Consider the following 11,548-nt stretch of genomic DNA (forward strand, 5'->3'; position numbering starts at 1 on the left):
TTCAAGTCAAAGAATCTGATTTCCTAACAACTTCTTAAGCACTTCAATGATTTAAGAAGAATCTGGATTACTAGAAGATGGAATTGATTCCAACTGCATATGCTTCTCCATAGTTATTGCCGTGTTTGTATTAAACTCGCTATAATATTCCAATGGGTTAAATACACTTAAGCCCCTGAATTTGCAGTCATTTTAACAAAAGCCCTACATACAAACATGTATAACACTTGGACACATCAAACTACCATTTTGTTACTTTTTTATCATTCTTCCCAAAAATACCCCTTTTTTTCTTCAAACTAAAATAAAAAATTAAAATTTCATGCAAATTCTTTCTATTCTAATCGAACCTTACTCTATGTATTTTAGTATTTAATAAATCAAAAATTATAAATTCAATTTTCTTTCTTTTTTTTTTTTAAAAAAAGGGAGTTATTTTTGGAAGATTGACAAAAAAGTGACTTAATTGCAACAAAATTGTAGTTTGATATATCTAAAATGGCTGTTAGTTCGGGAGCTTTAAGTGTATTTAACCCTATTCCAATACAAGTTAGTAGCAAATCTTCCTGTGAGCATTTGAGAAAAGCAAGCATTAGGATTAAGGAATATGTGCTTCTCAATAGAAAGTTCATTTGTACTCTGAGGAGCCGCTTCAGCAGGTGATGGCAAATCTACCAGAATGTTCAAAGAGGTAACATACATGCGTAAGGATCAAAATTCTTTATATTCTACAAAGGCAGACAAAGTTCTAAGTAGATCATCCTGTCATTCCAAATTTGAGTATCAAGCAGATTCCAAATTTAAGTATATACACGGAAACAAAGCATAGTCAAAGATACTTGATTCAGAGAATCTGATCCCCAAAAATTTCTTGCTACCATTCTTTAGTGATCATGTATGAAAAAAAAAAAAAAAAGATTTTGAACGGCTATATTCAGTACATATTGCTAAAAGAATTTAAGAGATCAATCTACATCAGTCTATTCGTGTAAATAACGGAACAAATTTGGTGTCTCACAGCTTTGGGACAGTAATTGTTAGTGAGGGAATTGTTCTCTTTGACAGCAATTGCTGGCCAGGAACTCCGATGTCTACAGGACGGTTTCCAGTTGCAGATGCTTGTCCATGGACATAATTGTGTGGTATCCCCTCTCAACTATATTCCAGTTACAGCATTTCATCAAGTTAAAAGCAACTTTCACTGTGGATCTGACAAAAGCATTAGTTTTTCCTTGAACGAGAGAAACATCAGGAATCTGTTCGTCTATCAACGTAAATATCTTTTAGACTCTCAGGAGCTGCTTTAGTGGTTGATGGCAAATCCACCAGCATGTTTTGAGGGGCAAAATACATGTGTAATGACATCATACAGATAATAATACCTAAGAAAAGCTGCAGCAAGGTAACCAAAAAATTTACTCATTAATCATGTAAAAATACTCACTGCCATGAGATATAGAGAGGAGCTCAAGAACTATAGGACGTTGAAGTGCATGGCAACTTACCTGCAGTGTAGGCTTGAAGGTGAAAAGGTATACAGATAAAACCATTGTAAGCAGCATAGCCATTGATGTGGAATACACCTGATATATTTGCGCATGTAAACAGCAGTAAAAAGGAGAAAACAAATTAGTTGAACTTGCCACATTGGGCACAAGTTAGATTCCAAAGCTCCGGCGTTAGCAATACATCATAAGACATACTCTACATAGGTACCCAGAAAAATTTGTAAATAATTATACTTGTGTCCTCATCTTTCCACACAGCTACTTAACAATGAAAAATCTTTCCACACAGCCACTCTGCTTAGGGTAAAGTTTGAATTGCAAGTAACTTAAAAGAAACAAGATTTCTTACTCCAAAAGAGGGATAAGAGAAGAAAGTACATCAATTGTTAGGTCCACAGACATGAAACCTTGTCCTAAATGAATTCACCACTTGTCTGCAGAATTTCTGTACCTGACATGGCAGTTTTGCCACCTGATAGGCTGAGTTTTCTCAGCCGTTTTTACAGTTTACTGGACAGTTGCCAAAAACTATATTGGAAAAATGTACTGTCATTGGTTCACATACATCAGATGTAAGATAACAAAAACGAAGTAATCGAAAAAGAAAATATGAAATAACGCCCTAGTACCTAAGGTGTAAGAACTAGGCAGCCAAAACCCAAAAGTTACCAGATAAGAAAGGAACTAATCTAACCACAACGGAGGAAGAGAAAACTCTGAAGCCCAAATGCTATCAGGACTACAGCCCATAGTAGCAGGTTCCAAAGTAATTTATGACTAAGATCGCAATGGCTTATAGCCACTAAGGACAAGCTAGCCAACAACCAACGTCAGGCTTCCTGTTCCTGATTGGGAAGGCACACAAATAACGTCACCCTTTTCCCTCAAAAATCTTCTTTTCTTTTTTTTAGCCACAAAAAGAATAAGATTTTCCCTCAAAAATCTTATATCCCAGTTAAAAGGAAAAGGTCTACATTTGCAAATTCTTAGGTCCAATTATACTAAGCCCAAAAACAAGTGTTGAAATGCTTCTACTAAAGTGGTAAGCTTGGGACAAAATATCACATTAAAGGTGAGAGTGGCATCTCTCTTGGTCATGAGCAAGCACAACACAGATTGTAACAGGAAAATTTCCCTCAGACCAATAGTTTGAATATGCATTATCACAAGTGTAACGACCCACGCCCACGACACAGTATTGCCCGCTTTTGGCTTCCTCAAAACAGACTTCCAAGAGGTCACCCATCCTATTACTACTCTCGCAGAAGCACGCTTAACTGTGGAGTTTTGATGAATCATGGTCATTACGGCTTTAAAACGTGTTGTGTTAAAAATGGTGCATTTATACATATAAGCGCATCCCATTCTTAGGTAATGTGGGATGTCACAACAAGTACTCAGGGTCAAATTCAAAAACCATTGACTTTGAGAATAGTACAAAGACATGCAAGAACCCTTCTTCAAGCAACTTTCATAAAAATAGTTTCCACATGAAGCCACTGAGTAAACGTTAGTCCTTTATTGAATAAGAGAGCATTCTTTTAGATGGTCAGCAAAAATTATAGAATAGTTTAAAGTTCACTCATTTGTATTCCTACAATGCTACCGTGGCTCAATAGACTCCTAAACAGAAAGCATCTAAAAGGTCACATAAAATCGAAGGGAAAAAAGAAAAAAAGAAAAGAGGAACTAATAGAATACTTCAGTGATATGTTTGTGATGAAAGCTTTGAAAGAAATATGACAAGAAACCCATGGATTTTAGTCTAAATGTAAAAGTAATCACCTTCACAATATTGTCAGCATACTTCATCAACCAAGAAACCAGCAATCCTGTGGATCCAAGGTTTAATACTACCATCCAAGTTGTAATACTATAACCATTGAAAATCCGGTGCCACCAAGGACCGTTCTCAAATCCACCTCTGAAATCATCCACAAGAAGCCTTGCCAAATTGAAAATTGAACCAAACCTGAGAAAGAACCATTGTCGGAAAATTTACTTGGATAAACTTAACAAAGAGAGAGTGACACATGAAAGCATAATAAAAAATACTTCAAATGCATATCTCACAAGAAAGGAAATTCTATGTCAAAGCAAATATTTTATGAGAATTTTGAGAAATTGCCATAAGATTCCTGATTCAATATTTCCCTTTTCAATTTTAAAAGGAAGGTAAACAGGGTAACACTTTATAATAATCATTGCAGTATATGGAAGGGCACTTAAGGGCTAACATCTTTCAAGAATTCCAATAATGGAAGATTTCTGGGGTGAGATTTGCAATGGCAGCTACTCAAAATGCAGATGGATAATATGTCAATGATGTTACCATTGGACAAACAAGTTTTGTGGAGAAAAGATCCCTACGTGTATAATTGTACATTCTGCCAATACAAGCTATCATTGTTCTTCTTCATCAGAAACTCCGTGTAAATCCCTGCCAATGCTGATAGACAAGCAGATAGGATTGCCAACATATAGCCTTGGATTGGTGCTGAGAATAGAGAGTCACATGAAGCTTCTCCACAACCTTTTATCTACAATAAAAGGAAATAATTCAACTGCACATGTTATATAAATAATTAGCTCAGTTACGAGGCATTACTCAAGAATTAATCTTAGTTAAGTTTTTCATCACCTTTGCAAAAATAAAGGAACCAATATTCGGACATAATAGGTGGTATTTCATATAGGCTGTTATATCAAGAATCATTGATCAAGGCAATCGTAGAAGACTTTTCTCTACAATACTTCCAAATGCATAAAAAATGGCTTGACATCAAATAAGCAACCAAAATACTGCAACAATGGAACTGTGATATATAATGCTCACAGCAACAATGTGGGTCATCTTTATGAAAGAATATGATATACAAAGCAGTAAGTGTGTTGTTGAAAACTTTAGAACCAAATAAATGGTTACAACATCTTCCATTAGCACTCCACATGATTTGTGCAATAGGTAGAGGAAACATGAAGGAGAAGTTCATTAACTGTCTAGAACGTTACAATAGAAACTGGTAGTTTGCTTCGTGATTCAATTTAAGGTTCCACAATCACAGCCTACAGAGGAAGTATTTCAATCACCAGAGAGCTATGTGCCAGAGGTCCTTCTACAATATTACTAACTTAACATTCAGATTGTGGAGATCTTGTTTGAAAGATCTCAGGAAAACCACTGTTGTCCTTACCAAACCCTGCATCCATGTTAGAGTAATGACCCACTTTACGAATGAAAAGAAAATGGAAAAGGCAACTGTGTTTGCATGATATCTTGATTAGCCCTACTCCTGATTTTCCAGGTTTGTCCTTTTAAGTACCAATTTGAGACCAATTCAAACGAAAAGGTAAGAACACTTACAAGAAAAAGTTATATGTATGAATTCAGAATTATCAAAGATACAAACAATACATTATTTCAAGTGGAGTCAGCCGATGTAGATTTCAGTCCCCTATAATGAATACCATATATACACCAGACAGAAAGCTGCCTCTCATTAATTCAAGTTTGTTTCCATTTTGGGCTTTGCTCTAACCAAAGCTATTGCATTGTTTGCCTCAATGATGGCCTTTTTTATCTCATCCGTAATCCGACTGAAGAAAGAAGGTTGTAACATTGTATGTTATGCTAGACAATGAAAGCGATAAACTCTCTAAGGAAAAGAAAGAAGAGAGGAGAGTGGTCGAGGGCTCATCGAACGAAAGATGAGTTGGTCGAGTCTCAAAATTGGCAAGAAGATCATCATTCTAGAAACATTATTCTCCAACAGAATTAGTACATCACTAAAATATCACATAACTATACCGATAGATCAGGAACATGCAAGAATCCACAGTTTCAAGTCTGAAACCAGCTTCAATTACTTTATATAATAATTTCAGCTTATCACCTGGCTTGTGGTTGTTCCAACAGCTAATAGAATAATAGCCATCCATTGTAGATTAGACAGCTTCCTCCTCAGGAATAGCCTGAGCATGATATAAACTAATTAATCAGTAAATTAACAAGATCAAACAAAACATTAATCCTAGTCAAAAAGAAACTAAAACAGTTCCTAAAAACAAGCAACACAACCAAAATCAGAAAACATCAGAATATATGTGACCTCGAAAAACACAATGTAGGCACACCTGAACAATATGCCTGTGGTTACAATCTTCAGATTACCCATAATCTGATACGTCGATGTATCCACATAAGTTAGCGTAGCAAACTGAACATTGTTATGAATTAGATAAATGATCGACGGAATGGGATATAAGCGCACGGTTTTCCACTCCGTGGTCATCCTTGTAGACGGCGATACCCGGCACTCTCGCCAAAGAAGTATACTAGAAACCATTAGCTGTACTTAAACATGAATGAGATTAACAATTCCAATTCCGTATTAGCACAACTTAATCAAACAATTTAGCTTGAAAATCACCTTAAAAACCTCTGCAAGAAAAGGAACAGTTGCATAGTCATACAAATACCGTCCATTACTTTGAGACAGAGTTGTCAAAATTCCCTGTCACATACAAAAAAAAAAAATCAATCTCTTGCAAATTCTTAATTAGCATTTAATCAATCAACACTAAGCGATTAATTGTTGCCAAAAAATGTCAATTCCTTCGCTATAAGCATCAGATTAAATGAAATTAATACAAATTGGTACAATCTATCTGAAATTATGAAGTTGTAGACATTGAAATGAAAACACCGAATCTAATAGAATGCGAATTCAAACTTCGGGGCAGCGAATAAAAGAGATCTATACAATTGGCAAACCACACACACAAAAATGGATGAAATTGTGACGAATCAAGCGGTGATTGTGTAAAGAGGGTTCTAGGGTTTTCGCTGGCTGACCTGAGAGCTTGTGAGAACGGTGAGGAGCGCCGCAACGAAGTACCACTGCATCGTGTACTTCTACGTCGTCGTTTTGGTGGTTCTTGCAATCTGTGTAGCTCTGTGGCCAGCTAGCTTAGTGAGTTCAGCGATGATGACTCGGCTCAGAATTTTATTGCTAAAATAGAAAGGGTTTTTTTTTTTTTTTTTTTTGAAAAAAGAGATTTGATTTTATGATTAATTATTGAATTAAATACTCATTGATATCTGAGTTTTAAGTGTTTTTAAATTTAGTATCTGAATTTTTATTTGTATCATAAATAGTGTATGAGGAGTAAAAACCCATTTAGTATCTCTATTAAATTTTTCATCTTAAAATTAACGGTTTACCAATGGTCTTGAGGTTAACACGTAGCACTATATAAAAAATTAAAAATAAAAATCTTTAAAAAATTATATAAAAATAATAAAATAATACAATTTCAAAACATAAAATAAAATAAAATAAAATTATGGGTTTTGGCCCTTGGTGATGGTTGAACCACCCCCATAGGCAAACCCTCCAAAAAATATTTAGGGGGTTTTGCTGGGTGGCTAAGGGCCAAAACCCATAATCTTTTCTTTTTTTTGTTTTTTTTTCAATTTTCTTTTTTTAGTTTTTTTAATTGTATTTTTTATATAATTTTTAAAGATTTTTTATTTTTTATTTAGCATACCGTTAATTTTATGACGGAAAATCTAATAGAGGTAACAAATGAGTTTTTACTCCTAACTCAGGTGCCACCTATGATACAAATGAAATTTAAAAATGCTTAAAACTTAGTTACCAATGAGGTATTTAATCCTTAATTATTTTCATGTTCGGGCCGTCATGAGTGCTGAGCACTCCCATCAATCTCCCTAAATTGGTTTCCTTCCCTACATTTAGAACAAAATTTCATAAAAAAAAAAATAAATAAATCCCACATCAGACTCCCTATATATAGATGTGGGGGTTGAGAATGAACAATAATTCCTTAAATATACATGTCTACTGTTCATTCCATATGTGTTATTTTAATATAAAAAATACATACATATATATATATATATATATATATATATATATATATATATATATATATATATATATATATATATATATATATATATATATATATATATATATATATATATAATTGAAATAGAGAATAGAGAAAAAGAATAAAATAAGAGTAAAAAATGAATATTTAATTGATATAGAGAAAGATAAGAGAATCTATTGTGAAGTATTTTTTTTTTTTTTTTTATAAGGAAGCAAAAAGTAATTTTGTTCTCTAAATATAGGAAAAATGATTGGAAGACTGCTGTGAGTGCTCTAACAGCTTCCTTAGGCCATCTCCAGCAGGTAAAGTTAAAGTAGCTACTCAAAAACTACAAATATTTATTTTAGCTACTCCAACAGTTAAAAACACTCCAACAATACACTTTATTCTACTCTTCATTTCCTTAAAATATTATTTTGTCATATTTTTTAATTGTTTTATTTTCTTTCTCTCTCTTCCGTCTAATCCATCCCCATCCCCGACAACCGACCAACCCCATCGTTTTTCAGATCTCCCCTATGCCATGAGCCATCGGCAGCGGCCTTCTCCGACCCAGCCACGGACTGCACTGGCGGAATCGGAGCCGTACAACATCATACCCATGCACAACCTGCTGGCGGACCACCCGTCCCTGCGGTTTCCTGAGGTCCGCACAGTGACGAGCGCCTTCCGAGTGGTGGGGGACCTGAGAAAGCCGCTATACGGGCAATGGGCGCCCCACATGGACCTCCTGGACTGGCTAGCCCTCTTCTTTGGCTTCCAAAACGACAATGTGCGGAACCAGCGGAAGCACCTAGTGTTCCACCTGGCCAACGCCTAGATGCACTGCTCGCCTCCCCCTGACAACATCGACATCCTCGATGCCGCTGTTTTCAGCCGCTTCCGCAAGAAGCTCCTACCTCGGCAAGAAGTCTAACATCTGGATCTCCGATCGCCGGGAGATGGGGATGACGGAGAGAGATCAATGGAGAGGGACAGAGGGACGAAGAGAGAGAGGGGGGAGAGAGAAAATATTAATAAAAAATTTTGACTTGGGTGAACAGTTAATAGGCTACTCTGCCTATTCACTGTTCAATGTTAGATGAAAAAGTTTACTTTGGCCATTCTGCTGGAGAGGAGAAAAGAGCAAAAATAGTTAAATTTATCTATTTCAGCTAAAGTATCCACTCTGCTGGAGATGGCCTTATATCTCATTCTATTCCTTACATATAGAGAAAATGTCAAAAAAATCACAAAAATTACTCACAGTAGATACCCTATCGATTCCCTAAGCGGCTAAGCATTGGAAATGCTACAGTTTTACCCAATGTATATGGAAACAAAAGAGGTTCTTAATCCATTATTTTAATACAAAACATTTTTATTTTCTCTCTCATCTCTCATCTTTTTGCCTTTTATTGGAGATCGTGTTAAAATTTTGTGAAAAATGTGAAGGTACATATAAACTTATATTTGTAAAGAAATAATTTATATATATATAATAAGAGAATAAGTAAGAAGGATGGATAACATTAAGACAAATGACATTCTATTATTAAGACAAGTGTCAATCATGTGTTTAGTTATCTATTCAACCACTTCCCATTTCCAAAAAAAAAAAAAAATTCAAAATGCATATTAGTGAAATGTTCAAATGAGGTTTTTGCAAACAACAAAATACCGGTACAAACTTAACAAAATAACCGTATAAACTTTCTTTTGTATTTCACATATATTGACAAGAAGAAATTTCCACTTTGCCAATTTTGGTTTTCCATGAAGAGGTGAGGGTGATGGAAAGGGAGAGGGAATGGGTTTTGAAGAGGGGGTGGGATGGACACGTGGTGGAATGGGTGATTGAGTGTTAGTAAAGGGGTAATTTTGAAAAGTTGGGCTTTTGTTGCACGTGACCTCATTTTCGTCTCTTTAGGCAGATTAAGTGGACAGAAAGTCCACATTGCCATAAGTAGCTAACATTAAGAGGGTCATCTATCAAAAATTGAATATTGTGCATCAAATTGCCAAAAAAATAGATGCATCAAGAAAGGAAAGTGTAATTTTTCCCCTCTCTTTTTTTAATCTTTATGAATTTTTACCATTTTTGCAATTCTCTCCTAAAGTTCAAAAACTATCAATTTAATATATTGAATTTTTTAAAATTTGCAATCTCATCCGTTCATTATTAAAAATAATAAACTTTTTAATAATATCACCCCTCAACCATCATCTCATAACCATTATTTTTGTCTAATAAAGCAATATCTATTAGTGCACATCAATATTTTTTTGCTATATTTTTGCGATGCGAAAGAGGTCTTTTCTGGCCTTCTGCTCTTGAGCACGAAGGCGACGCACTGGGCAAGTATGGAAGCATTGTGACGGACACCCGATCTCTACTTTCCGGTTTTCACTCCTGGTCAGTCAAACATGTGAGTTGAGAAGGCAATGAAGCTGCCACAAGTTAGCACGACTGACCGTTACTCAACATCAGCATGAAGTATGGATTGATTCTCATCCTAGTTGTATTGCAGAATGTGTAATTGCAGCCCAATATCTTGTTTCCAATTGATTATAAATGTCAATTTTGAAGTTCATGCACAGAAATTGCAAGCTCTGTAAGCTCTTATATTCACACTCTTTGCCTAAATTTTTGCCTTCTCATAACACAATTTTGATATTTATGATCCCCTCAGCCGAGCCCTTTTCTAAACCTAGCTCACTTGTTTTTACTTTTTAGTCAATCCAAGTTCTCCTTAGCCGAGCCCGCTTCTGAACCAAGCCTACATATCTGTACTTTTTCCTTGAACTCCTCCTAACGAGCCCTCACCCATTACCCCTCTCGCCTGTCCTTTCGGCCCGATTCCAGTCTCCTTGATTGACCCAGCTCTGAAAGGTATGGAAGTTTTGTGGGAAAGGAAGCTCGGTTCCTTTTCACTTATAAGAGAAATGCTACGTAATCCACCAAAGCCACTTATTCCAACTGATTTTCGTGCCTCTATTATACATTCTTTAGAATATGCTTGAGATACTACAACTCCATTACAGATTAACAAAAAAATTAGGAAAAAAAAAAAACACAAAAAAAAAAAAAAAAAACCGAAAGGGTCGTTCAGCTGGTCCCTCTTATTTTTTTTTTTTTTTTTTTTTTTTTTTTTTTCAGATAATATATTTATATTTCCATATTATTATTTTTAATTGCTTTGAGTTTGATTTTGATTTTGATTTTGTGCTCGTGAACAGGATTTAACGGGAATATGGAAAGAAGTCCGAGGACCTAGAGGGCGGGAGAAAGATAATCTCCATTTAATTTCAAAACAAGGACCCGGCTAATAAAATTGAGACGATCCTCTTCCGACCTTAAGGACTTGGCTCATTTATTATTATAGTACAATGCAAAATTGTAAATATGAATACATATAGAAGGCAAAAGTGTAAATCGCATTATAAAAAACTTTTCATTTAATTAAATAGTTTCCTAGGAAAGGTAGGAATAGGATTCAATTCCTTTTTACGCTGGCATATGTTAAGGAATTCCCGATTGAGGGCCGGGTTCTTTGTACCCAGTCGTGGGGAAGAGAGTCATATATGTTTGTTGTGTGACTCATAGGCTCACAAGCTCGAAGGCTCAGCTCTTTTCCAATAACTAAGATCAAATTACCAAAGAAACCCTCAATTTAGCCTATAAAGACAATTATACCATCAAAGTGCAAGCCGATTTTCAGGGTTCTCTTTGTACCCGGTCGTGGCGAAGAGAGTCATGTATGGTTATTGTGTGACTCATGCTCATAGTTCTTTTCCAGTAATTAAGATCAAATTACCAAAGAAACCCTCAATTTACCCTATAAAGACAATTATACCCTCGAAGTAAGCATAATTAAATTTATGATAAATCACTATTGGATTTTGATCCAATGGTAATTTTAAGAGCCACATCAATTTTGAATGACACAAAAAGACATGGGGGTGATATGCTAATGATATTTATATACACACGCACTCACATTAGATATGAGACCCATACATGTGCAGTGGCGGAGCCAGGAATCTATCTTAGTAGGGGCGGAATTAAAATAATAATTTTTTTATATATATATATACTAGATTTTTATTATAATACATAAAAGTATGGTAATAACAATTCA

The 11,548-nt window shown here is 35.2% G+C and overlaps 1 protein-coding gene across 1 annotated transcript; it reads right to left on the bottom strand.

The window, feature by feature from the left end:
* Window positions 1–826: 826 nt before the first annotated feature.
* On the bottom strand, window positions 827–6,507 carry LOC133867388 (CMP-sialic acid transporter 1-like). The gene is made up of 8 exons (XM_062304130.1): window positions 6,364–6,507; window positions 5,939–6,022; window positions 5,643–5,857; window positions 5,402–5,480; window positions 3,879–4,048; window positions 3,294–3,480; window positions 1,506–1,583; window positions 827–1,392 (listed from the first exon to the last, which is right to left on the bottom strand). Exons 1-8 carry the CDS (start codon window positions 6,412–6,414, stop codon window positions 1,249–1,251), a joined length of 1,008 nt encoding a protein of 335 aa, XP_062160114.1. The 5' UTR covers window positions 6,415–6,507; the 3' UTR covers window positions 827–1,248.
* Between the last annotated feature and the right edge of the window lie 5,041 nt (window positions 6,508–11,548).

The sequence above is a fragment of the Alnus glutinosa genome, chromosome 4 (assembly GCF_958979055.1).
Source record: "Alnus glutinosa chromosome 4, dhAlnGlut1.1, whole genome shotgun sequence".
Taxonomy (NCBI): domain Eukaryota; kingdom Viridiplantae; phylum Streptophyta; class Magnoliopsida; order Fagales; family Betulaceae; genus Alnus; species Alnus glutinosa.

What these genes read in the sequence shown, in the direction of transcription:
- LOC133867388 (XM_062304130.1), bottom strand. Translation starts at nt 6,414, where the DNA reads ATGCAGTGGTACTTCGTTGCGGCGCTCCTCACCGTTCTCACAAGCTCT. An exon ending in ACCACAGGCATATTGTTCAG is followed by an intron (nt 5,481 to 5,642) that starts GTGTGCCTACAT and finishes TATCATGCTCAG; the next exon opens with GCTATTCCTGAGGAGGAAGC. An exon ending in CAGAATGTACAATTATACAC is followed by an intron (nt 3,481 to 3,878) that starts GTAGGGATCTTT and finishes GTTCTTTCTCAG; the next exon opens with GTTTGGTTCAATTTTCAATT.